General features: G+C 54.6%; 2 protein-coding genes across 3 annotated transcripts in view; one reads left to right on the top strand and one right to left on the bottom strand.

Moving 5' to 3' along the window:
• The window catches only part of mettl9 (methyltransferase 9, His-X-His N1-histidine), a 46310-nt gene that overhangs the window by 6813 nt on the left and 13896 nt on the right, over positions 1–25601 (bottom strand). The gene's annotated exons all lie outside the window — the stretch shown is intronic.
• LOC140735275 (immunoglobulin superfamily member 6-like) lies at positions 388–24601 on the top strand. Of its 2 annotated transcripts, none has more exons than XM_073060143.1 (6): positions 388–1598; positions 12021–12380; positions 15312–15397; positions 18249–18305; positions 19093–19182; positions 23607–24597. In XM_073060143.1, exons 1-6 carry the CDS (start codon positions 1529–1531, stop codon positions 23664–23666), a joined length of 723 nt encoding a protein of 240 aa, XP_072916244.1. In that variant the 5' UTR covers positions 388–1528; the 3' UTR covers positions 23667–24597. The 2 variants fall into 2 exon arrangements, with proteins under 2 accessions (XP_072916244.1, XP_072916243.1); XM_073060142.1 differs by lacking the exon at positions 388–1598 and adding an exon at positions 1608–1777 and having other exon boundaries at positions 23607–24601.

Genomic DNA, 25601 nt, shown 5'->3' with positions numbered 1-25601 from the left:
TCAGGAGGATGTTATGAGAATGCAGGGTGACTTGGACAGGTTGGGTGAGTGGGCAAATGTATGGCAGATGCAGTTTAGTGTGGATAAATGTGAGGTTATCCACTTTGGTGGCAAGAACAGGAAGGCAGATTACTATCTAAATGGAGTCAAGTTAGGAAAAGGGGAAGTACAACGAGATCTAGGTGTTCTTGTACATCAGTCAATGAAAGCAAGCATGCAGGTACAGCAGTCAGTGAAGAAAGCTAATGGCATGCTGGCCTTTATAACAAGAGGAATTGAGTATAAGAGTAAAGAGGTCCTTCTGCAGCTGTACAGGGCCCTGGTGAGACCCCACCTGGAGTATTGTGTGCAGTTTTGGTCTCCAAATTTGAGGAAGGACATTCTTGCTATTGAGGGAGTGCAGCGTAGGTTCACAAGGTTAATTCCCGGAATGGCGGGACTGTCATATGTTGAAAGATTGGAGTGACTGGGCTTGTATACACTGGAATTTAGAAGGATGATTGAAACATATAAGATTATTAAGGGATTGGACACGCTGGAGGCAGGAAGCATGTTCCCGCTGATGGGTGAATCCAGAACTAGAGGCCACAGTTTAAGAATAAGGGGTAGGCCATTTAGAACAGAGATGCTGAAAAACTTTTTCACCCAGAGAGTGGTGGATATGTGGAATGCTCTGCCCCAGAAGGCAGGGAGGCCAAATCTCTGGATGCATTCAAGAGAGAATTAGATAGAGCTCTTATAGATAGCGGGGTCAAGGGATATGGGGAGAGGGCAGGAATGGGGTACTGACTGTGTATGATCAGCCATGATCAAAGTGAATGGCGGTGCTGACTAGAAGGGCCGAATGGCCTACTCCTGCACCTAGTGTCTATTATCTGTACACACACACACACACACAGACGGACGTTGCTAGCACTTGAGGACCTGAGTCATGGGGAAGGGTTGAATAGGTTAGGACTTTATTCCTGGAGTGTACGAGAATGAGGGGAGATTTGATAAAGGTATACACAATTATGAGGGGTATAGATAGGGTAAATGCAAGCAGGCTTTTTCCACTGAGGTTGGGTGAGACTAGAACTAGAGGTCATGGGTTAAGGGTGAAATGTGAACTATTAATGGGAATTCCTTCACTCAGAGGGTGGTGAGAGTGTGGAACGAGCTGCCAGTGGATGTGGGTTCGATTGCAACTTTGAGAAGTTTGGGTAAGTACGTGGATGGGAGGAGTATAGTCCGGATATAGGCCGATGGGACAGGGCAGAATGAGGTTGACATGGACGAGATGGGCTGAAGGGCCAGTGTCCGTGCTGCAGTCTCTGTGACTCAGTACAGGATCGGGGTGTGTGCTGCTACAGTTCCATCCACATTGAAAGAGGAACCACACACTGACTCAAGACATTGTGGGTAAGTGACACGGCACTAGTGCACCAAATCTCCGCAGTTTCAACAACTTCGGCTGCCTGCAGTTCTCACAGAGAAGGAAGTCATTTCACAACCAGGAACTATTGTGCAGAGCTGCACTGCTGAAACCATGGTGCCCAGAGAGCGGCTCCCACGTCTGCTCGTCTTGTTACTGCAGGCAATGCAACTCCACACAGCAGGTGAGGACACCTCTCGTTCACTCCACACCACGCCCACTCCCTACTCCCTCGTGGTAGGTGGGAAGAGTCTGTCCCTCCTGGACACAAGCCCAGGCTGGAGATGCAAATGACGTCAACTTGGGGAGGACAGAGCCAAGTGCAGCAAAATGTCAGTGTGCGAGACCTACAACGGGATGCTGGTAACCTGCAGAGTGACTAAGATGTGTGTGAGCGGACAGTGTGGAAGGAGTTTCATCTGTGTCTGACCCCAGGAGTGTGTGATGGGACGGTGTGGAGGGAGATTCACTCTGTGTCTGACCCCGGGAGTGTGTGCTGGGACGGTGTGGAGGGAGATTCACTCTGTGCCTGACCCCGGGAGTGTGATGGGACGATGTGGAGGGAGATTCACTCTGTGTCTGACCCCAGGAGTGTGTGAGGGGACGGTGTAGAGGGAGATATACTCTGTGTCTGACCCCGGGAGTGTGTGATGGGACGGTGTGGAGGGAGTTTCATCTTTGTCTGACCCCAGGAGTGTGTGATGGGACGGTGAGGAGGGAGATTCACTCTGTGTCTGACCCCGGGAGTGTGTGATGGGACGGTGTGGAGGGAGATTCACTCTGTGTCTGACCCCAGGAGTGTGTGATGGGACGGTGTGGAGGGAGTTTCATCTGTGTCTGACCCCGGGAGTGTGTGATGGGACGGTGTGGAGGGAGTTTCATCTGTGTCTGACCCCGGGAGTGTGTGATGGGACAGTGTGGAGGGAGATTCACTCGGTGTCTGACCCCGGGAGTGTGTGATGGGACGGTGTGGAGGGAGTTTCATCTGTGTCTGACTCCGTGAGTGTGTGATGGGACAGTGTGGAGGGAGTTTCATCTGTGTCTGACCCCGGGAGTGTGTGATGGGACGGTGTGGAGGGAGTTTCATCTGTGTCAGACCCAGGGAGTGTGTGATGGGATGGTGTGGAGGGAGCTTCATTCTGTGTCTGACCCCGGGAGTGTGTGATGGGACGGTTTGGAGGGGGTATCACTCTGTGACTAACGCCGGGAGTGTGTGATGGGACGGTGTGGAGGGAGATTCACTCTGTGTCTGACCCCGGGAGTGTGTGATGGGACAGTGTGGAGGGAGATTCACTCTGTGTCTGACCCCGGGAGTGTGTGATGGGACGGTGTGGAGGGAGTTTCATCTGTGTCTGACCCCGGGAATGTGTGATGGGACAGTGTGGAGGGAGATTCACTCGGTGTCTGACCCCGGGAGTGTGTGATGGGACGGTGTGGAGGGAGTTTCACTCTGTGTCTAACCCCGGGAGTGTGTGATGCGACGGTGTGGAGGGAGATTCACCCTGTGTCTGACCCCGGGGAGTATGTGATGGGACGTTGTGGAGGGAGCTTCACTCTGTGTCTGACCCCGGGAGTGTGTGATGGGACGGTGTGGTGGGAGATTCACTCTGTGTCTGACCCCGGGAGTGTGTGATGGGACAGTGTGGAGGGAGATTCACCCTGTGTCTGACCCCGGGGAGTATGTGATGGGACGTTGTGGAGGGAGCTTCACTCTGTGTCTGACCCCGGGAGTGTGTGATGGGACGGTGTGGAGAGAGTTTCACTCTGTGTCTGACCCCGGGAGTGTGTGATGGGACAGTGTGGAGGGAGATTCACTCTGTGTCTAACCCCGGGAATGTGTGATGCGACGGTGTGGTGGGAGATTCACTCTGTGTCTGACCCCGGGAGTGTGTGATGGGACAGTGTGGAGGGAGATTCACTCTGTGTCTGACCCCGGGTAGTGTGTGATGGGACTGTGTGGAGGGAGATTCACTCTGTGTCTGACCCCAGGAGTGTGTGATGGGACGGTGTGGAGGGAGTTTCATCTGTGTCTGACCCCGGGAGTGTGTGATGGGACGGTGTGGAGGGAGTTTCATCTGTGTCTGACCCCGGGAGTGTGTGATGGGACAGTGTGGAGGGAGATACACTCGGTGTCTGACCCCGGGAGTGTGTGATGGGACGGTGTGGAGGGAGTTTCATCTGTGTCTGACTCCGTGAGTGTGTGATGGGACAGTGTGGAGGGAGTTTCATCTGTGTCTGACCCCGGGAGTGTGTGATGGGACGGTGTGGAGGGAGTTTCATCTGTGTCAGACCCAGGGAGTGTGTGATGGGATGGTGTGGAGGGAGCTTCATTCTGTGTCTGACCCCGGGAGTGTGTGATGGGACGGTTTGGAGGGGGTATCACTCTGTGACTAACGCCGGGAGTGTGTGATGGGACGGTGTGGAGGGAGATTCACTCTGTGTCTGACCCCGGGAGTGTGTGATGGGACAGTGTGGAGGGAGATTCACTCTGTGTCTGACCCCGGGAGTGTGTGATGGGACAGTGTGGAGGGAGATTCACTCTGTGTCTGACCCCGGGTAGTGTGTGATGGGACTGTGTGGAGGGAGATTCACTCTGTGTCTGACCCCAGGAGTGTGTGATGGGACGGTGTGGAGGGAGTTTCATCTGTGTCTGACCCCGGGAGTGTGTGATGGGACGGTGTGGAGGGAGTTTCATCTGTGTCTGACCCCGGGAGTGTGTGATGGGACAGTGTGGAGGGAGATACACTCGGTGTCTGACCCCGGGAGTGTGTGATGGGACGGTGTGGAGGGAGTTTCATCTGTGTCTGACTCCGTGAGTGTGTGATGGGACAGTGTGGAGGGAGTTTCATCTGTGTCTGACCCCGGGAGTGTGTGATGGGACGGTGTGGAGGGAGTTTCATCTGTGTCAGACCCAGGGAGTGTGTGATGGGATGGTGTGGAGGGAGCTTCATTCTGTGTCTGACCCCGGGAGTGTGTGATGGGACGGTTTGGAGGGGGTATCACTCTGTGACTAACGCCGGGAGTGTGTGATGGGACGGTGTGGAGGGAGATTCACTCTGTGTCTGACCCCGGGAGTGTGTGATGGGACAGTGTGGAGGGAGATTCACTCTGTGTCTGACCCCGGGAGTGTGTGATGGGACGGTGTGGAGGGAGTTTCATCTGTGTCTGACCCCGGGAATGTGTGATGGGACAGTGTGGAGGGAGATTCACTCGGTGTCTGACCCCGGGAGTGTGTGATGGGACGGTGTGGAGGGAGTTTCATCTGTGTCTGACTCCGGGAGTGTGTGATGGGACAGTGTGGAGGGAGTTTCATCTGTGTCTGACCCCGGGAGTGTGTGATGGGACGGTGTGAAGGGAGATTCACTCTGCGTCTAACCCCGGGAGTGTGTGATGGGACGGTGTGGAGGGAGATTCACTCTGTGTCTGACCCCGGGAGTGTGTGATGGGACAGTGTGGAGGGAGATTCACTCTGTGTCTGACCCCGGGAGTGTGTGATGGGACGGTGTGGAGGGAGTTTCATCTGTGTCTGACCCCGGGAGTGTGTGATGGGACAGTGTGGAGGGAGATTCACTCGGTGTCTGACCCCGGGAGTGTGTGATGGGACGGTGTGGAGGGAGTTTCATCTGTGTCTGACTCCGGGAGTGTGTGATGGGACAGTGTGGAGGGAGTTTCATCTGTGTCTGACCCCGGGAGTGTGTGATGGGACGGTGTGGAGGGAGTTTCACTCTGTGTCTGACCCCGGGAGTGTGTGAAGGGACGGTGTGGAGAGAGTTTCACTCTGTGTCTGACCCCGGGAGTGTGTGATGGGACATTCACTCTGTGTCTGACCCCGGGAGTGTGTGATGGGATGGTGTGGAGGGAGCTTCACTCTGTGTCTGACCCCAGGAGTGTGTGATGGGACGGTGTGGAGGGGGTATCACTCTGTGTCTGACCCCAGGAGTGTGTGGTGGGACGGTGTGGAGGGAGATTCATTCTGTGTCTGACCCCGGGATTGTGTGGTGGGTTGGTGTGGAGGGAGCTTCATTCTGTGTCTGACCCCGGGATTGAGTGATGGGACGGTGTGGAGGGAGCTTCACTCTGTGTCTGACCCCGGGAGTGTGTGATGGGAGTGTGGAGGGAGATTCACTCTGTGTCTGACCCCGGGAGTGTGTGATGGGACGGTGTGGAGAGAGTTTCACTCTGTGTCTGACCCCAGGAGTGTGTGATGGGACGGTGTGGAGGGAGATTCACTCTGTGGCTGACCCCGGGAGTGTGTGATGGGACAGTGTGGAGGGAGTTTCATCTGTGTCTGACCCCGGGAGTGTGTGATGGGACGGTGTGGAGGGAGATTCACTCTGTGGCTGACCCCGGGACTGTGTGATGGGACAGTGTGGAGGGAGTTTCATCTGTGTCTGACCCCGGGAGTGTGTGGTGGGACGGTGTGGAGGGAGCTTCACTCTGTGTCTGACCCTGGGAGTGTGTGTGAGATCAGACGGTATGGAGGGAGATTCACTCTGTGTCTGACCCCGGGAGTGTGTGGCGGGACGGTGTGGAGGGAGATTCACTCTGTATCTGACCCCGGGAGTGTGTGATGGGCTGCTGTGGAGGGAGATTCACTCTGTGTCTGACCCCGGGAGTGTGTGATGGGACGGTGTGGAGGGAAATTCACTCTGTGTCTGACCCCAGGAGTGTGTGATGGGTCGGTGTGGAGGGAGATTCACTCTGTGTCTGACCCCGGGAGTGTGTGGTGGGACGGTGTGGAGGGAGATTCACTCTGTGTCTGACCCCGGGAGTGTGTGATGGGTCGGTGTGGAGGGAGATTCACTCTGTGTCTGATCCCGGGAGAGAGTGTGTGGTGGGACAGTGTGGAGGGGGTATCACTCTGTGTCTGACCCCAGGAGTGTGTGGTGGGACGGTGTGGAGGGAGATTCACTCTGTGTCTGACCCCGGGAGTGTGTGGTGGAATGGTGTGGAGGGGGAATCACTCTGTGTCTGACCCTGGGAGTGTGTGATGGGACGGTGTGGAGGGAGATTAACTCTGTGTCTAACCCCGGGAGTGTGTGATGGGACGGTGTGGAGGGAGATTCACTCTGTGTCTGACCCCGGGAGTGTGTGATGGGACAGTGTGGAGGGAGATTCACTCTGTGTCTGACCCCGGGAGTGTGTGATGGTACGGTGTGGAGGGAGTTTCATCTGTGTCTGACCCCGGGAGTGTGTGATGGGACAGTGTGGTGGGAGATTCACTCGGTGTCTGACCCCGGGAGTGTGTGATGGGACGGTGTGGAGGGAGTTTCATCTGTGTCTGACTCCGGGAGTGTGTGATGGGACAGTGTGGAGGGAGTTTCATCTGTGTCTGACCCCGGGAGTGTGTGATGGGACGGTGTGGAGGGAGTTTCATCTGTGTCTGACCCCGGGAGTGTGTGATGGGACGGTGTGGAGGGAGTTTCACTCTGTGTCTGACCCCGGGAGTGTGTGATGGGACATTCACTGTGTGTCTGACCCCAGGAGTGTGTGAGGGGACGGTGTAGAGGGAGATATACTCTGTGTCTGACCCCGGGAGTGTGTGGTGGGATGGTGTGGAGGGAGTTTCACTCTGTGTCTGACCCCGGGAGTGTGTGATGGGATGGTGTGGAGGGAGATTCACTCTGTGTCTGACCCCGGGATTGTGTGGTGGGACGGTGTGGAGGGAGCTTCATTCTGTGTCTGACCCCGGGAGTGTGTGATGGGCTGCTGTGGAGGGAGATTCACTCTGTGTCTGACCCCGGGAGTGTGTGATGGGACGGTGTGGAGAGAGATTCACTCTGTGTCTGACCCCAGGAGTGTGTGATGGGTCGGTGTGGAGGGAGATTCACTCTGTGTCTAACCCCGGGAGTGTGTGGTGGGACGGTTTGGAGGGGTTATCACTCTGTGTCTGACCCCGGGAGTGTGTGGTGGGACGGTATGGAGGGAGATTCACTCTGTGTCTGACCCCGGGAGTGTGTGATGGGTCGGTGTGGAGGGAGATTCACTCTGTGTCTGATCCCGGGAGAGAGTGTGTGGTGGGACGGTGTGGAGGGGGTATCACTCTGTGACTGACCCCAGGAGTGTGTGGTGGGACGGTGTGGAGGGAGCTTCACTCTGTGTCTGACCCCGGGAGTGTGTGATGGGATGGTGTGGAGGGGGTATCACTCTGTGTCTGACCCCAGGAGTGTGTGGTGGGACGGTGTGGAGGGAGCTTCACTCTGTGTCTGACCCCGGGAGTGTGTGATGGGATGGTGTGGAGGGAGATTCACTCTGTGTCTGACCCCGGGAGTGTGTGATGGGACAGTGTGGAGGGAAATTCACTCTGTGTCTGACCCCGGGATTGTGTGATGGGACGATGTGGAGGGAGATTCACTCTGTGTCTGACCCCGGGAGTGTGTGATGGGACGGTTTGGAGGGGGTATCACTCTGTGTCTGACCCCGGGAGTGTGTGATGGGACAGTGTGGAGGGAGATTCACTCTGTGTCTGACCCCGGGAGTGTGTGATGGGACGGTGTGGAGGGAGATTCACTCTGTGTCTGACCCCAGGAATGTGTGATGGGACGGTGTGGAGGGAGATTCACTCTGTGTCTGACCCCGGGAGTGTGTGATGGGACAGTGTGGAGGGAGATTCACTCTGTGTCTGACCCCGGGAGTGTGTGATGGGACGATGTGGAGGGAGATTCACTCTGTGTCTGACCCCGGGAGTGTGTGATGGGACGATGTGGAGGGAGATTCACTCTGTGTCTGACCCCGGGAGTGTGTGATGGGACGGTTTGGAGGGAGATTCACTCTGTGTCTGACCCCGGGAGTGTGTGATGGGACGGTTTGGAGGGGGTATCACTCTGTGTCTGACCCCGGGAGTGTGTGATGGGACAGTGTGGAGGGAGATTCACTCTGTGTCTGACCCCGGGAGTGTGTGGCGGGACAGTGTGGAGGGAGATTCACTCTGTGTCTGACCCCGGGAGTGTGTGATGGGACGGTTTGGGGCGGGTATCACTCTGTTTCTGACCCCAGGAGTGTGTGATGGGACAGTGTGGAGGGAGATTCACTCTGTGTCTGACCCCGGGAGTGTGTGATGGGACAGTGTGGAGGGAGTTTCATCTGTGTCTGACCCCGGGAGTGTGTGGTGGGACGGTGTGGAGTCGCAGCCAAAGGGATGAGGGAGATGAGGGAGCCAAAATTGAAAAGGGTTACGAACACAGGACTGAAGGTGTTATATTGAAATGCACACAGTATACAGAATAAGATGGATAATTTTATAGCACAGTTAGATTGGCAGGAATGATATTGTGGGCATCACAGAGTCATGGCTGAAAGATGATCATAGTCGGGAGCTTAACATCCAAGGATACCCATTGTATCGAAAGGACAGGCAGGTACGTAGAGGGGCGGTGTGCCTCTTGGTAAAAAATGAAATCAAATCCTTAGAAAGAGGTGACGTAGGATCAGAAGATTTAGAATCCTTGAGGGTAAAAAAACCATGATGGGAGTTATACGCAGGCCTCTGAACAATAGCCTGGATGTGGTATACGAGTTCTAGTGGGAGATAGAAAAGGCATTAAAAGGGCAATATTATGATAGTCATGGGGGATTTCAATCTGCAGGTAGATTGGACAAAGTCAGATTGGTGCTGGATCCCACGGGTGAGTATTTACAGAATGCCTATGAGGTGGCTTTTTAGAGCAGCTGTAGCTGAGCCCATTAGGGAAAAGGCAGTTCTGGATAGGTTGTTGTGTAATGAACCAGACTTGATTAGTAAGCTTCAAGTAAAGGATCTCTTATCCAATGATCATCATATGATAGAATTCACTCCGCAATTTGCGAGAGTGAAGCTAAAGTCAGATATATGGGTATCACAGTGGAGATAAGGGAATTACGGAGGCGTGAGAGAGGAGTGGCCAAAGTTGATTGGAAGGGGACACTAGTAGGGATGATGGCAGAAAAGCAATGGCTGGTGTTTATGGGGGAAATTCGAATGGCACAGAATAGATACATCCCAAAGATGAAGAAATAGTCTAAAGGAAGGATGAGGCAACCATGGCTGACAAGGGAAGTCAAGGACAGCATAAAGGCAAAAGGGAAGGCACATAATATAGCAAAAATTAGTGAGAAGGTAGAGGACTAGGAGGCTTTTAAAAAGTAACAGAAGGCATTTTACATCAGTCTTCACTGTGGAAGACACTTGCAAAATGCCAGACATGCGAGAGTGCCAGGGGGCAGGAGTGAGTGTCGTTGCTATTACTCTGGAGAAGGTGCTTGGGAAGCTGAAAGGTCTGAAGGTAGATAAGTCACCCTGGACCAGATGGTCTACACCCCAGGGTTCTGAAAGAGGTGGCCGAAGAGATTGTGGAGGCATTAGTAATGATATTTCAAGAATCTCTAGATTCTGGCATGGGTTTGACAACCGGAAAAGGAAGAAAGGAAAAGGGAGAAAATTCAAAATTAGAGGAGCAAAGGGACTTGGGAGTCCTCGTGTAGGATTCCGCAAAGGTTAACTTGCAGTTCGAGTCAGTGGTGAGGGAGGCAATGCAATACTAGTATTCATTTCACGAGGACAAGTAGACAAGAACATGATGTAATGCTGAGGCTTCATAAGGTGTTGGTCAGACAGCACTTTGAGTCCTGTCAGCACTTTTGGGCCCCTTATTCAAGAAAAGATATGCTGGTGTTGAAGAGGTCCAGAGGAGAGCGGGAATCTCATTGAAACCTACTGAATATTGAATGGAGTGGGAGAGGCTCATAGAGGGATGTCCCTTTAAAATGAAGACGAGGAAACATTCCTTTAGCCAGAGGGTGGTGACTCTGTGCAGACCAAGTCATTGGGTATACTTAAGGAGGAGGTTGAGAGGCTTTTGATTGGGTGGCGGGGGTGGGCCGGAAAGTGGGGTTGGGAGGGATAATGAGTTGGCCAGGATGGAAAGGCAGAGCAGACCGTTCTGCTCCCGTGTCACAGTCTTGCAGAACTGGCCTCTGATTGGGTGAGGATAAAATAGGTAGTTTGCTGGGCAGAACGGCTCCTTGGCTAATAGGGCTTGTTCTGCCCTGTATTTTGATGTACAAGGGGTGATTGATAAGTTCGAGGCCTAAGGTAGAAGGAGATGAGTTGTACAGCTCTCATTACATGCACATGCAGTTCAACTCTTTGAGTGATTATGCAGAAAGTTTGAAGTTAATAACTCATCCCCTTCTACCTTAGCCCACAAACTTATCAATCACCTCGATGAGTTATTAACTTCAAACTTTTTGCATAATCACTCAGAGTTGACCTGCATGTGTATGCAACGAAAGCTGTATAACTCATCCCCTTCTACCTTAGCCCACAAACTTATCAACCACCCCTCATAAATATATCTGCAGGATCTTTGATGATTAAGTAAAATCCTTAGTTCTGCAGATAAATCATTCTTCCTCAATTACCCAAACCAGTATTGCTCACTGCCAGGAACCATGCAGAGAATTTCAGAAATCTCCTCCTCACATAAAGCTGCTGGCTTCCTGAAAATATAAAGCATTGTTAGGCAAACAAAATTGCTGAGAGCCATGTGATACGGTCTGGTCACAAACTACAACATCTCCCGTCACAGAAACTTATCCAAAGCACTGCCTTGACATCGCCAGTGATCCCTCCCATCCATCCAACAACACAACACAGAGCAGGACAGGACCAGGCCCTTTGGCCCACAATGTTGTGCTGACCCACTTAAATCAGTCATCAAATGGACAACCTAAGTAATCCCTACTGCCTACACAATGTCCATAGCCTTCCACTTTCCTCACATGCATTTGCCCTTCTAAAAGTCTCCTAAAAGTCCCTGAAGTTTCTGCCCCTACCAGCACCCCAGGCAGCGTATTCCTGAAACCCACCACTCTGAGTAAAAAAACTTGCCCCGCACATCTCCTTTGGAATTACCCTCTCACCTTAAATGCATACCCTGTGGTATCAGGCATTTCAACCCTGGGGGAAAAGATACTGTCTGTCTATTCTATCCAAGCCTCTCGTAATCTTATAAATCTCTGTCGGGACCCCCTCAGTCTCCATGGTTCCAGAGAAGACAACCCGTCTGTCCCACCTCTCATGCCCTCTATTCAGGCAGCGTCCTGGTAAACGTCATCAGAGGTACCGTAGGAGAACAAGGACTGTTAGGATGGGAAACAGCTTCCTCCCCCAGGCAGTGAGACTACTGAACTCCCTGTCACCACCCAGGTCTCATCACGTCTGAAGCCCCAGTAGCATTAAACTATCTACATTTAATCTTGTGTGGCAAATGCGCCTAAGTAGTTGTTAATTTATTTGTGGTACTATTACTTTGTTGACTCTCCCAGTATCCTCTCCACGTCCAGTCTAGGCTGTGTTGTGTGAGTTATGTGTGCACCTTGGTCCGGAGGAACGTTGTTTCGTTTGGTGGTTTACATGTGAATGGTTGAATAACAATAAACTGAACTTCCACTCATGAGCTCAGACTGTGAGGGTCACCAGCTGTTCAGGAAGCCCTTTTATTCCTCATTCCCTCAATGGAGGGGAACCAATGAAGACCAATACCCTTAATCTCTTTTAGCCATGGACATGGAGGTCTATCAGTGATGTGTTTAAGGAAGTATTGAGGACAATATTTCTTCCCAACAGGTGTGGCCGCAGAGGTATGCACTGTAACAGTCAACCAGGCTCCTCACATTGTTCATCAGCTGGACAACAACCTGACCATCTCCTGTAATTTCACCACCCGTCACTGCAGTGGGTCTCCCGTGGTCACCTGGTTCAGTATCCACGGCAGCAAATCCACAAGCCAGTGCTTGGATCACTGCAAGTTTGAGGAGGAAAACGACAAGTCCCACTCGGACAGCTCAACCCAGAGCTGGGTCGCAAACCTGAATATCTCGAGGGTCAGCTGGGAGGACAGCGGCATTTACTACTGTGGTGTGGCATACCCCAACATCCCTGGGCAGCCCAGGCTGATGGGAAACGGTACAACACTGAGGATTGGAGGTGAGATGCAGACACCGCATTCACATGGGCATTTGGAACCCCCGAACACAATACCAGCACAACGGTTTACATTACCGGGGCCCCAGGTTCAATTCCCATCACTGCCTGTAAGGAGTTTGTACTTTCACCCCGTGACCTCGTGGGTTTCCTCTGGGTGATCTGGTTTCCTCCCACAGTCCAAAGACGTACTGGTTAGTAGGTTAATAGGCCATTGTAAACTGTCCTGCAATTAGGCTAGGGTTAAACTGTGATTAGACTGTGATGTCCTGTGATTGGACTGCTGGGCTCTAAGGACCTACTCCGCACTGTAAATAAATATGACAGTGGAACACTTTACAGCACCAGCAACCTGGGTTCAAACGTTGCCACTGTCTGTAAGGAGTTTGAACATTCCTCCCGTGACCGCGTGGGTTTCCTCCGGGTGCTCCGGTTTCCTCCCACAGTCCAAACACATACCGGTTAGTAAACACAAAGTACACTGCAGATGCTGTCGTCAAATCAACACGTACAAACAAGCTCCAGCTTTTGTACGTACCGACCGGTTAGTAAGTTGTGGGCGTGCAATGTTGCATGACACCAGAAGATGGCGACATTTGCAGACTGTCGCCAGTACATCCTTGGTCTGTGGTAATTGATGCAAATATATTTCACTGTGTATTTTGAGGTGCATGTGACAAATACAGCTAATCTTAAACATGAGATAGCGGAGGAACTCAGCAGGTCAGGCAACAGATAAACTGTCGATGACGTTTTGGCCGAGACCCTTCATCAGTACTGATCCCATCTTTATTTTACCTTTCGAGAGGTCCAGGGTTTGGGAGTAGGAGGAGGGACAGGGATCCCAGGAACAAAACCAGCCATCCTACAACTATCGGATGGATTGAGACTGGTCTGACAATTCCTGCAAGAAGGCACCTGAGATTCGGACTTTCATAAAGCAATTCACATTCAAAGTTCAAAGTAAATTTTATTATCAAACTACAAACGTGTCACCACATGCAACCCTGAAATTAATTTTCCTGCGGGCATACTCAGCAAATCTATAAAATAGTAACTGTACAGGATCAATGAAAGATCAACCAGAGCGCAAAAGACAACAAACTGCAAATGCAAATAAAGGGCATTAAATAGGACATGAGATATTGAGATAAAGAATCCTTAAAGTGAGACCATTGGTTGTGGGACCACCAGAAATAGAATGAGTGTAGGGGATACAAAAGGTATCCCCTTTTGTTCAAACGCCTGACGTTTGAGGGTGCGAGTCCTGAGGCACATGTACCTTCTACTTGAGAAAAAGAGCACGGTCTGGGTGGAGGGGATTTCTTTATCACATGTACACTGAAACATGCAGTGAAATGCATCGTTCGTGTTAACAACCAACATAACCAAGGACTGTGCTGGGGACAGCCCACAAGCCCAACGTGGCATGCCCACTATGCTCAATACAACACAGAACCCAACGCAGCAGAACACACCAGGCAGAACAACGCACCCATCGGTGCACACACACAGCCCTCTCACTCCACGGCAGACCGGCTGCACATGTATCAGAGGCGCTGGAGCAGACGCAGGACCCGTGGTGATCTCACAACAGAAAAGAGCAGTACAAGAGGGATTTTACTTTTGTCTGCAGTTGATGGAAGGCACTGCGTTCAGAAGGAGTGTGGTTTGAATAGGACAGAGGAATTGTGATTGAATTAAAATCATAAAGACATACAGTACTGTGCAAAAATCTTAGACACATGCATATATAGCCAGGGTGCCAAAGACTTTTGCACAGTACTGTAGTAATTTTATGTATTGCACTGTACTGCTGACACAAAAAAATTCATGACATATGTGAGTGATGATAAACCTGATTCTGATACGGGTCTCTGTTGTGGTCTGAGAGTGGGGAAGGGGGCAGGGAGAGGGGAATCATGGTTGGGAAAAGGGGAAGGGAGAGGTAAGAGAGTGGGAAGCACCAGAGAGACCTTCTGTAATGATCAATAAACTAATTGTTCAGAATCCAATGATCTTGGCTGGTGTCTCAGGTCTGTACCCCCCCCCCCCACCCCTGGTGCTCCCCTTTCTGCCACCTGTCGCAACCCCCCCCCCCCCCCCCCCCAGGGCACTCCACCCTTGCCATTCCCAACATCCTTTGCTCTCCACTCCATATTGACAAATACAGTACTGTGTAAATATCTTAGGCACCATAGATAGATATGCCTAAGGCTTCTGCAGAGTACTGTAGTAGGAGTAGAATGAGGCCATTCAGCCCATTCAGTCTGCTGTACCATTCCACCATGGCTGATTTATTCTCCCTCTCAACCCAATCCTCCTGCTTCTCCCTATAACCCTTGACACCTGACTAATCAATCTCCACTTTAAATACACCAAATGCCTTGGCCTCCACAGCCACCCATGACAATGAATTCCACAGATTCAACATTCTCTGGCTGAAGAAATTCCTCCTCATCTCCGTTCTAATGGGACGCCCCTCTATTCCGAGGCTGTGCCTTCTGGTCCTAGACCTCTCGCCAATAAGAAGTGCCCTCTCCAGGTCCACTCTATCTATGCCTCTCAATATTCAGTAGGTTTCAATGAGATCCCCCCTCATTCTTCTAAACTCCAGAGCCATCAAACACTCCTCATACATTAACCCTTTCACTCCCAGAATAATTCTTCTGCATCTACTCCGGACCCTCTCCATCGTCTCATCATCAGTCAGGGATGAAAGGCTCCAGAGCGGGCTGGAGGCCGTGGAAGAGTATGGAAGGTTGGAGACGAGACAAGGGGTCATTGCTGGGGGGTGGGAGATGCTGTTGAAGATTTTTCGGGCCGAAACATTCACTGTTTATTCCCCTCCGTAGATGTTACCTGGCCTGCTGAGTTCCTGCAGCATTTTGTGTGCGCGTGTTGCTCAGCAGTGGGGATATCTTTTCATTACAGGTCAGAAGAGATCGATTCTGTGGCTCCAGTTACTAATGGTCAGCATCCTGTCCCTCTACGCTATCTGTATCACCGTTTACCTCGTGGTGAGTAGCTCCCAGCTCGAGTGAGGGGTGTTCACAATGAGGGAGCTCGGGAAGTTCCTGTTCGGGGTTCCAGGATCACTCCGGCCCATTTTCAAATGCCAGACTGTTTCTTGTGCCCCCTTAATTTACTGATTCAGCATCATCATTATGCGCCGAGTCATATGACATCATCATTGTGTCATATCATGTGGGCGATCATGATCTTTGACCTTGATTGTTCTTGGCAAATTTCTCTACAGAAGTGGTTTGCCGTTGCCTTCTGGGCAGTGTCTTTACAAGACGGGTGACCCCAGCCATTATCAATACTCTTCAGAGATTGTCTGCCTGGTGTCAATGGTCACATAACCAGGACTTGTGATATGAACCAGCTGCTCATTTGACCATCCACCACCTGCTCCCATGGTTTCACGTGACCCTGATCGGGGGCTAAGCAGGTGCTACACCTTGCCCCAGCGTGAGCTGCAGACAAGAGGAGAGAAGGAGCACCTTACACCTCCTTTGACACACCTCCATCCCACCACCCAAGATTAAAGATACTGGAAACGTAATGCATTTTCCTTGGGACGTGACCATCACATCCATGGTAGAGGGTTTGCACTTTTGGGAGGATAAATCAGGATAGGACAGGGTATGTAGTCTGGTTGCATCACAGCCTGGTACGGAAACACCAATGCCCTTAAACAGAAAATCCTACATAAGGTAGTGGATTCGGCCCAGTCCATCTCGAGTAAAGCCCTCCCCACCTTTGAGCACACCTACACAGAATGGAGTGTTATTGCAGGAAAGCAGGTTGTCTACTCTGACATTTCATCATGGCCCACTCATCTCCCTCAACCCCATTCTCCTTCCCGTACCTTTCACGCCCTGACTCATAAGAACTAGGTCACCCACCTACAGGAATGTTGTCAGTAAGATTGAAAGAGTAGAGAAAATTTATAAGGATGTTGCTGGGACTTGAGGACCTGAGTTATAGGGAAAGGTTGAATAGGTTAGTTAGGACTTTATTCCCTGGAGCGTAGGAGAACGAGGGGAGATTTGACAGAGAGATACAAAATTAGGAGGGGTAGAGCTGGGGTAAATGTAAGCAGCCTTATTCCACTCAGGTTAAGTCAAACGAGAACTAGAGACGATGGGTTAAGGGTGAAAGGTGAAATATTTAAGGAGAACCTGGAGGGGGACTTTTCATTGAGGGCTGAGAGTGCAGAAGTGGAAGGGGTGGGGATTGAGCCGCAGCTCTACAAAACCCTGTTTGGACCACAGAGTGTTCAGTTTTGGTCACTTCATTACAGGAAAGATGTGGAAGCTTGAGAGAGCGTGCAGAGGAGATTTACCAGGATAACGAGAGCATTAGAGAATATATCTTACAAGAATGGGCTGAGCAAACTATGATTTCCTCTTTGGAGTGACGGAGGACGAGGTGTACAAGATGATAAAAGGCAAAGATTGAATGGACAGCCAGAGACTTTTCCAACAGGGCAGGAATAATAAATACGAGGGGGCAACATTAGAGGGTGCTGGGATGAAAATATAGTGAGGGATATCAGAGGCAGGTTTTTAAAAACACAGACTCCCAAGGGGTGGTGGTCGAGGCAGACACATTAGGGACATTTAAGAAACTTGGATAAACACATGGATGACAGAAAAATTGTGGGCAATGTATGAGAGAAGGGTCAGATTGGTCTTGGAGTGGGTTAAAAGGTCAGCACAAGATCAGGGGCCGAAGGGCCTGTACTGGGCTGTGATGTTCAGTTTTGTATTCCCATTCTCCTCACCTCTGCAAGTCTTTCTGCAGACTCCCTGCTCCCTGAGCACAGCCTGCCTCGCTCTCTGTACTGTTTGCAAACTATTCTCACCACTCAATAGAAACCTGCTGCCCCACAGGTTATTGGGAATAAACCTCACAGCACATCCTGTACTGTTGCCTTGGTAAGAGGCCAGATCTACACTGGGTGTGGAGTCACTAGGCATCTGTAGGCAGAGTGAGACGCCTCTCCTTTTGGACTCAGGCTCTCCTACGTTAGAGGGCAATGTACCAACAGCTACACTTTAACTCGTAGCGACTCACGTACAAGAACATGCAGTCTCTCCCAACTTCACCCACTGCGCTGTCATTACAATGGTACAAGAAAAAGAAAGTTCATCGTGTCGTCTGAAGTCTTGACAAACTAATATAGATGTGCAGTGGAGAGTGTACTGACTGGCTGTACCACAGCCTGGTATGGAAACACCAATGTCTGTCAACAGACAAACGTAGTGGATACAGCCCAGCCCATCGTGGTAAAGCCCTCCCCACCACTGAGCACACCTACAAGGAGCATTACTGCTGGAAAGCAGCATCCATCATCAGGGACACCCACCCTTCACGCCATCTCTCTACTGCTGCCCATCGGGAAGGAGGCACAGGAGCCTCAGGACCCTTACCACCAGGTTCAGGAACAGTTATTTCCCCTTAACCATCAGGCTCCTGAACCAGAGGGATAACTTCACTCACCCCATCACTGAACTGATTCCAGAACTTATGGATTCATTTTCAAGGACTCTAAAATTCTCGTTCTCAATATTTATTGTTTATATTGTTGTTTCTTTGCTTTATTTTTCTTTTGTATTTGCTGTTTGTTTTTTGTTGCCCATTTGTTGTTTGCCTGTCTTGTATTGTGCGGTCTTTCAGTTATTCTAGGGTGTTTCTTTGTATTCACCTTGAATGCCCACAAGGAAATGAATCACAGGATTGTATATGGTGACATATATGTACTTTGACAATGAATTTACTTGAACTTTGGAGTTGAGTTCAAGGACGCGGAGGGTGAATTTTACAGCCACCACATCATCCTGGTTTTTTATTTCTCTGCAGCAAACCCTCCAGTCGCTGAAGAGTGTCGATCTCCTGCGTAGAAACCCCAGCGAAGTTGTAAGTGAGACCGCCATACCAGCTCTATACACTGGTCCTCCTGTTAACCTCCTCAATCGCCACTCACTGTGTCCGCTCCCGCTCTTCTCCTCTCCCTCTGCCCCGACCTGGCAGTTCCACCCCTGCCCCACCAACCCTGTCACGGACACCATGCAGTGTGGGAGACGAGACAGTTTGTCAATCGTCCTCCCACCTCCCAGGCAGGAGGATGGAAGATGCAGCTTTCCGAGAAAGGCAAGAACAACAGCCCTGGGCAGATACTAACGCTGCAGCAAGGGTTAGTTTGACACCCTGTCAGTGGCCATGCTGTTTGTGGGATCTTGCTGTGCTGGAGTCAGGTGGGGGAGTCAACAGTGACTACTGACTCAGGGGGTCAGTAATCACTGAGATGTGCTGAGTTTCTATAGAAACACAACTCCCCTTGTCCCAAAGTCTCCCCTCTCTTCCCCCAGCCTCCTCCCTTCTAGATGCTTCTTCACCCTTCTCCTATTGACTGTCTTCCCTCTGCACAGCCATTGACACTCTCCCTCCTCCTCCTCCTCCCAACTTTTCTCTCTCCCTGCCTGTTCCCCTCTCCCCCACCTGTATCCTTCTCTGCTCCCCGCTTTGTGTCTCCAAACCCTTTTCCTCCCCCACCCTGCTCTTTCTTCCCAACCTTCTCCCCCACCCCATCACTCCGACTCCCTGTCCCTTGCTCCTCTGACTCTCTCCTCATCCCCACCCCTGCTGACCATCTCCAAGCCGCACCTCCCCCACTGACCGATTCTCTCTCCACCCCCACCCACAGCCGGGCAAGGCACACACGAGTCGTGCGGTAAAAGCCCTCACCAACGAGCTCAACTACAAGTTCCGCAAGGGGAGTAATGACCCCTCTTCTGTAAGTACGCCACAAACGTGAAACAGCCCGTCCCAGCGCAGGGCCAGCTGCTGGATGGTGGGTGGGGTCGATACTTCTTCACAGAGTGGTGAGAGTGTGGAAACGAGCCAGCAGTGGAAGGGTTTCAACATTTAAGAGAAATGAGGATAGGTAGATGGATGGGAGGGCTAGGGTCTGGGTCAATGAGAATAAGCAGTTTAAATGGATCAGCACGGACTAGATGGCCAAAGGGCCTTTTCCTGCTCTGTAGTACTCTATGACTCTAGTTGGCACCCATTAGATGGGCTGAATGGCATCTTCCAGTGACGTTCTACGTTCTGACAAGCAGCTTTGATTATCATAGTCCAGGTTCTGCCCGGCCTTGACAGCCCCACTGACCCTCGTGAGTGGAGGGACTCTCGGGACACGGACCTGAAAAGGGTGCAGTTCCAAGATGGGATGGACTGTGATGCAGAGGGGGGAACCTACGTGTGGCGGTGCTCCCGCCAGTCTCAAGCCAGCGTCCTCCCTACCGTGGTGATCTCGGGGTTGGGAGGGAGCAGGTTTGAGCCCCTTTTCTAAGAAAAGTGGTGCTGTCATTGGAGAGGGTCCAGTGAAAGGGTTAATGATGAGGAGCATTTGACGGCTCTGGGCCTGTACTCTCTGGAGAATTGGGGGGTGGGGTGAAATATCATTGAAGCCTATCGAATATTGAAAGGCTGAGATAGAGTGGACGTGGGGAGGATGTTTCCTAAAGTGGGAGTCTGGGATCAGAAGGTGAGGCACATCCATTTAGAACAGAGATGAGGAGAAATTTCTTCAGCCCGAGGGTGCTGAATCTGTGGAATTCATTGGCACAGCTGGGATCGGGTATATTTAAAGCAAAGTGTGATAGTTTCTTGACTAGGGTTACGGGGAGAAGGCAGGAGAATGGGGTCGATAGGGATAATAAATCAGCCATGCTGGAATGGCGGGGCAGACTCAATGGGCTGAATGGCCTGGTTCAGCTCCTGTGTCTTACAGAATGTCACAGGAGCCTGGCGAGGGACTGCGGCACGTTTAGTGGATGGTGCTGTGGCGAAGGGAGGGGGCGCTGTGGCGGGGGGGGGGGGGGGGCGCTGTGGCGAAGGGGGGGGGGGGCGCTGTGGCAAAGGGGGGGGGCGCTGTGGCGAAGGGGGGGGGCGCTGTGGCGGGGGGGGGGGCGCTGTGGCGAAGGGGGGGGGCGCTGTGGCAAAGGGGGGGGGCGCTGTGGCAAAGGGGGGGCGCTGTGGCAAAGGGAGAGGGCGCTGTGGTGGAGGGGGGCGCTGTGGCGAAGGGAGGGGGCGCTGTGGCGAAGGGAGGGGGCGCTGTGGTGGAGGGGGCGCTGTGGCGAAGGGAGGGGGCGCTGTGGTGGAGGGGGCGCTGTGGCGAAGGGAGGGGGTGCTGTGGCGGGGGGGGGCACTGTGGCGAAGGGAGGGGGCGCTGTGGCGAAGGGAGGGGGCGCTGTGGCGAAGGGAGGGGGCGCTGTGGCGAAGGGGGGGGTGCTGTGGCAAAGGGGGGGGGCGCTGTGGCGAAGGGAGGGGGCGCTGTGGTGGAGGGGGCGCTGTGGCGAAGGGGGGGGGGCGCTGTGGCAAAGGGGGGGCGCTGTGGCGAAGGGAGGGGGTGCTGTGGCGAAGGGGGGAGCGCTGTGGCGAAGGGGGGGGCGCTGTGGCGAAGGGAGGGGGGGTGCTGTGGCAAAGGGGGGGTGCTGTGGCGAAGGGAGGGGGCGCTGTGGCGAAGGGAGGGGGTGCTGTGGCGAAGGGAGGGGGCGCTGTGGTGGAGGGGGCGCTGTGGCGAAGGGGGGGGGGGCGCTGTGGCAAAGGGGGGGCGCTGTGGCGAAGGGAGGGGGTGCTGTGGCGAAGGGGGGAGCGCTGTGGCGAAGGGAGGGGGCGCTGTGGCGAAGGGAGGGGGGGTGCTGTGGCAAAGGGGGGGGTGCTGTGGCGAAGGGGGGGCGCTGTGGCGAAGGGAGGGGGCGCTGTGGCGAAGGGAGGGGGCGCTGTGGCGAAGGGGGGGGTGCTGTGGCAAAGGGGGGGGGCGCTGTGGCGAAGGGAGGGGGCGCTGTGGTGGAGGGGGCGCTGTGGCGAAGGGGGGGGGGCGCTGTGGCAAAGGGGGGGCGCTGTGGCGAAGGGAGGGGGTGCTGTGGCGAAGGGGGGAGCGCTGTGGCGAAGGGGGGGGCGCTGTGGCGAAGGGAGGGGGGGGTGCTGTGGCAAAGGGGGGGTGCTGTGGCGAAGGGAGGGGGCGCTGTGGCGAAGGGAGGGGGTGCTGTGGCGAAGGGAGGGGGCGCTGTGGTGGAGGGGGGCGCTGTGGCGAAGGGGGGGGGGCGCTGTGGCAAAGGGGGGGCGCTGTGGCGAAGGGAGGGGGTGCTGTGGCGAAGGGGGGAGCGCTGTGGCGAAGGGAGGGGGCGCTGTGGCGAAGGGAGGGGGGGTGCTGTGGCAAAGGGGGGGTGCTGTGGCGAAGGGGGGGTGCTGTGGCGAAGGGAGGGGGCGCTGTGGCGAAGGGAGGGGGCGCTGTGGCGAAGGGAGGGGGCGCTGTGGTGGAGGGGGCGCTGTGGCGAAGGGAGGGGGCGCTGTGGTGGAGGGGGCGCTGTGGCGAAGGGAGGGGGTGCTGTGGCGGGGGGGGGCGCTGTGGCGAAGGGAGGGGGCGCTGTGGCAAAGGGAGGGGGCGCTGTGGCAAAGGGAGGGGGCGCTGTGGCAAAGGGAGGGGGCGCTGTGGCGAAGGAGGGGGCGCTGTGGCGAAGGGAGGGGGCGCTGTGGCGAAGGGAGGGGGCGCTGTGGCGAAGGGGGGGGGGCGCTGTGGCGAAGGGAGGGGGTGCTGTGCCGAAGGGAGGGGGCGCTGTGGTGGAGGGGGCGCTGTGGCGAAGGGGGGGGCGCTGTGGCGAAGGGAGGGGGCGCTGTGGCGAAGGGAGGGGGCGCTGTGGCGAAGGGAGGGGGTGCTGTGGCGAAGGGAGGGGGGCGCTGTGGTGGAGGGGGCGCTGTGGCGAAGGGGGGGGCGCTGTGGCGAAGGGAGGGGGCGCTGTGGCGAAGGGGGGGGGCGCTGTGGCGATGGGAGGGGGCGCTGTGGCGAAGGGAGGGGAGGGGGCGCTGTGGCGAAGGGAGGGGGTGCTGTGGCGAAGGGAGGGGGTGCTGTGGCGAAGGGAGGGGGCGCTGTGGCGGAGGGAGGGGGCGCTGTGGCGAAGGGAGGGGAGGGGGCGCTGTGGCGAAGGGAGGGGAGGGGGCGCTGTGGCGAAGGGGGGGCGCTGTGGCGAAGGGGGGGGGCGCTGTGGCGAAGGGAGGGGGCGCTGTGGCGAAGGGAGGGGAGGGGGCGCTGTGGCGAAGGGAGGGGGTGCTGTGGCGAAGGGAGGGGGCGCTGTGGCGAAGGGAGGGGGCGCTGTGGCGGAGGGAGGGGGCGCTGTGGCGAAGGGAGGGGGCGCTGTGGCGGAGGGAGGGGGCGCTGTGGCGAAGGGAGGGGGCGCTGTGGCGAAGGGAGGGGAGGGGGCGCTGTGGCGAAGGGAGGGGGCGCTGTGGCGAAGGGAGGGGGCGCTGTGGCGGAGGGAGGGGGCGCTGTGGCGAAGGGAGGGGGCGCTGTGGTGGAGGGGGCGCTGTGGTGGAGGGGGCGCTGTGGCGAAGGGAGGGGAGGGGGCGCTGTGGCGAAGGGAGGGGAGGGGGCGCTGTGGCGAAGGGAGGGGGCGCTGTGGCGGAGGGAGGGGGCGCTGTGGCGAAGGGAGGGGGCGCTGTGGTGGAGGGGGCGCTGTGGCGAAGGGAGAGGGTGCTGTGGCAAAGGGAGAGGGTGCTGTGGCGAAGGGAGGGGGCGCTGTGGTGGAGGGGGTGCTGTGGCAAAGGGAGAGGGTGCTGTGGCAAAGGGAGAGGGTGCTGTGGCGAAGGGAGGGGGCGCTGTGGCGAAGGGAGGGTGCTGTGGCGAATGGAGGGGGTGCTGTGGCAAATGGAGGGGGTGCTGTGGCAAAGGGAGAGGGTGCTGTGGCAAAGGGAGGGGGTGCTGTGGCAAAGGGAGGGGGTGCTGTGGCAAAGGGAGGGGGGCGCTGTGGCAAAGGGAGGGGGCGCTGTGGCAAAGGGAGGGGGTGCTGTGGCAAAGGGAGAGGGTGCTGTGGCAAAGGGAGGGGGGCGCTGTGGCAAAGGGAGGGGGGCGCTGTGGCAAAGGGAGGGGGTGCTGTGGCAAAGGGAGGGGGGCGCTGTGGCAAAGGGAGGGGGTGCTGTGGCGAAGGGGGGGGTGCTGTGGCGAAGGGGGGGTGCTGTGGCGAAGGGAGGGGGCGCTGTGGCGAAGGGAGGGGGCGCTGTGGCGAAGGGGGGGGGCGCTGTGGCGAAGGGAGGGGGCGCTGTGGCGAAGGGAGGGGGCGCTGTGGCAAAGGGGGGGGGTGCCTGGGCAGTGGTGGGCCAAAGGGCTTCTTCGTGTCCTGTTTAATGTTCTGACATCTCTTGTGCTTCCCCCATCAGCAGCCACAGCTGCAGAGCCACAGTGCTGCCCCTGATGATTCCATCTATCAGAACATGTGACACCCAGAAGACAGAGCATCCGGCCAAGAATCGGTTAAAGTTTAACTGGCTCCAGGCCAAGCAAGCTTCCCCTCGTCCCCTCTGCCGAGGTGCCAGGGAAGGTCACGGCTTTGCCTCGGACGATCCCCTCTGTACGCAGCGGCTGAACCTGGACCAGGACCTGACAGCTCCCTCCCCTGAGGTAGAGGCACCCTGATGCCCTGCTCCTGTGGATACCAACCCCACTTCTTTGCCCACTCTCCGCATCGTTCCCCAGATACACTGCCTGCACCTCCACCCATCATCTGCAAAATTGGCCACACAGACATGTACATCAGCTCCCACCCAAAGCCTCGTCGACCCAACGACCACAAGAGCCCACTCACACACTCCCTCCCCCTACAAAATGCACCGCTGTCCCTCAGCCAGGCTACTGCAACAAACCCTCTCAATCCCAGGAATACCGCCACCAGCTCCATGTCACACACTGTCCCCACTTGGAACTGCTCCCTCTCCAAGTTCAGATCCTGGGAGATCCTCCCCAAGGGAGCCCCCCCCCATCAGAGGGGAACTGCACACAGGCAGAACTCCAGAGGACAGTAATCCATGCTTTGGAATACACCTCCTGCCCTCACCACAGGCAGAGAACTTTGCACCCACCTCCCCATTATCAGATAACTGGGACTGGTCTTCGCTTGCACACCAATCCACAGGCCAGGATTGATTCCGGCGCCAACAACACTCGGAATACCGACATGTTGGAACCAGCCTTCTGGATTGCGTTTTCAATACAGCTCGATCAACTGGCGAGACCTCATCCGAGTCTCATCAGCTGCCAATGTGTAACGCTCAATAAATGTCCGTCAGTCTTAGAAAATATAAAAACTGTTGTACAAAAGCTCATTAAAATATTTAAGATTAGAACTTTTTGAATCAAATCAAGCAGGTTCATGCAACTTGCTCCCCGGTGTCTTTGTGGCCAAGTTTGGAGATAGAAGACTGGCTGATTGGCAGGAGGCCAAGAGCGGGAATAAAGGGGCCTTTTCTGATTGGCTGCCGGTGACTAGTGGTGTTCTGGCGGGGGGGGGGGGGGGGGTCAGTGTTGGGACCACTACTTTTTATGTTATACGTCAATGATTTAGATGATGGAATTGATGGCTTTGTGGCCAAGTTTGCAGATGGTACGACAGGTGGAGGGGCAGGTAGTGTTGAGGAAGCAGAGACCTGCTGAAGGACTCGGACAGATTAGGAGAATGGGCAAAGAAGTAGCAGATGAGATAGTGTGCCCGGAAGTGTACGGTCATGCACTTTAGCAAAAGGAGTAAAGGCACAGACTATTTTCTAAATGGAGAGCAAAGTCAGAAATCAGAGATGCAAAGGGACTTGGGAGTCACTGGGCCGGTTTCCCTAAAGGTCAACCTGTAGGTTGAGTTGGTGGTGAGGAAGGCAAATTCACTGTTAGCATTCATTTCAAAAGGACTGGAATATAAAAGCATGAGTGTAATGCTGAAAATTTATAAGGCATTGGTCAGACCGCACAGAGCACTGTGAGCACTTGGGGCCCCTTCTAAGAACAGATCAGCTGACTTTGGAGAGGGCCCAGGAGGTTCGTGAGAATGACCCCAGGAATGAAAGGGTTAATGTAGGAGCAGCATTTGATGTCTCTGGGCCTGTACTCGCTGGAGTTTAGAAGAATGTGGGGGATCGCATTGAAACCTACCAAATATTGAAAGGCCTGGATAGAAAGCCGTGGGGAGGGGGGAGTCCAGAACCAGAGGGCCCAACCTCAGAACATATCAACGTCCCGGAGGAGGAATCTTTGAGGGCAGGTTAGTTTAGCCAATGAGGAGGAAGCTGACTGTCTAACCCGGACAAACGAGGGACGCGCTCGTGCCTCGCTCTGGCCTCAGTCAGTGAGTGGCTCCATTGCCTTACGCTCCACAGCCCCCTCCCCGC

The sequence above is a fragment of the Hemitrygon akajei genome, chromosome 11, assembly GCF_048418815.1.
Source record: "Hemitrygon akajei chromosome 11, sHemAka1.3, whole genome shotgun sequence".
Lineage (NCBI taxonomy): Eukaryota > Metazoa > Chordata > Chondrichthyes > Myliobatiformes > Dasyatidae > Hemitrygon > Hemitrygon akajei.
This window is presented reverse-complemented; position numbering and strand designations above follow the sequence as displayed.

Excerpts from the sequence above, each read along its gene's own strand:
- LOC140735275 (XM_073060142.1), top strand. The coding sequence starts at position 1,699 with ATGCAAATGACGTCAACTTGGGGAGGACAGAGCCAAGTGCAGCAAAAT. Across the intron at positions 15,398-18,248 it reads GTATCACCGTTTACCTCGTG|CAAACCCTCCAGTCGCTGAA; the intron begins GTGAGTAGCTCC and ends ATTTCTCTGCAG. Across the intron at positions 19,183-23,606 it reads GGAGTAATGACCCCTCTTCT|CAGCCACAGCTGCAGAGCCA; the intron begins GTAAGTACGCCA and ends TTCCCCCATCAG.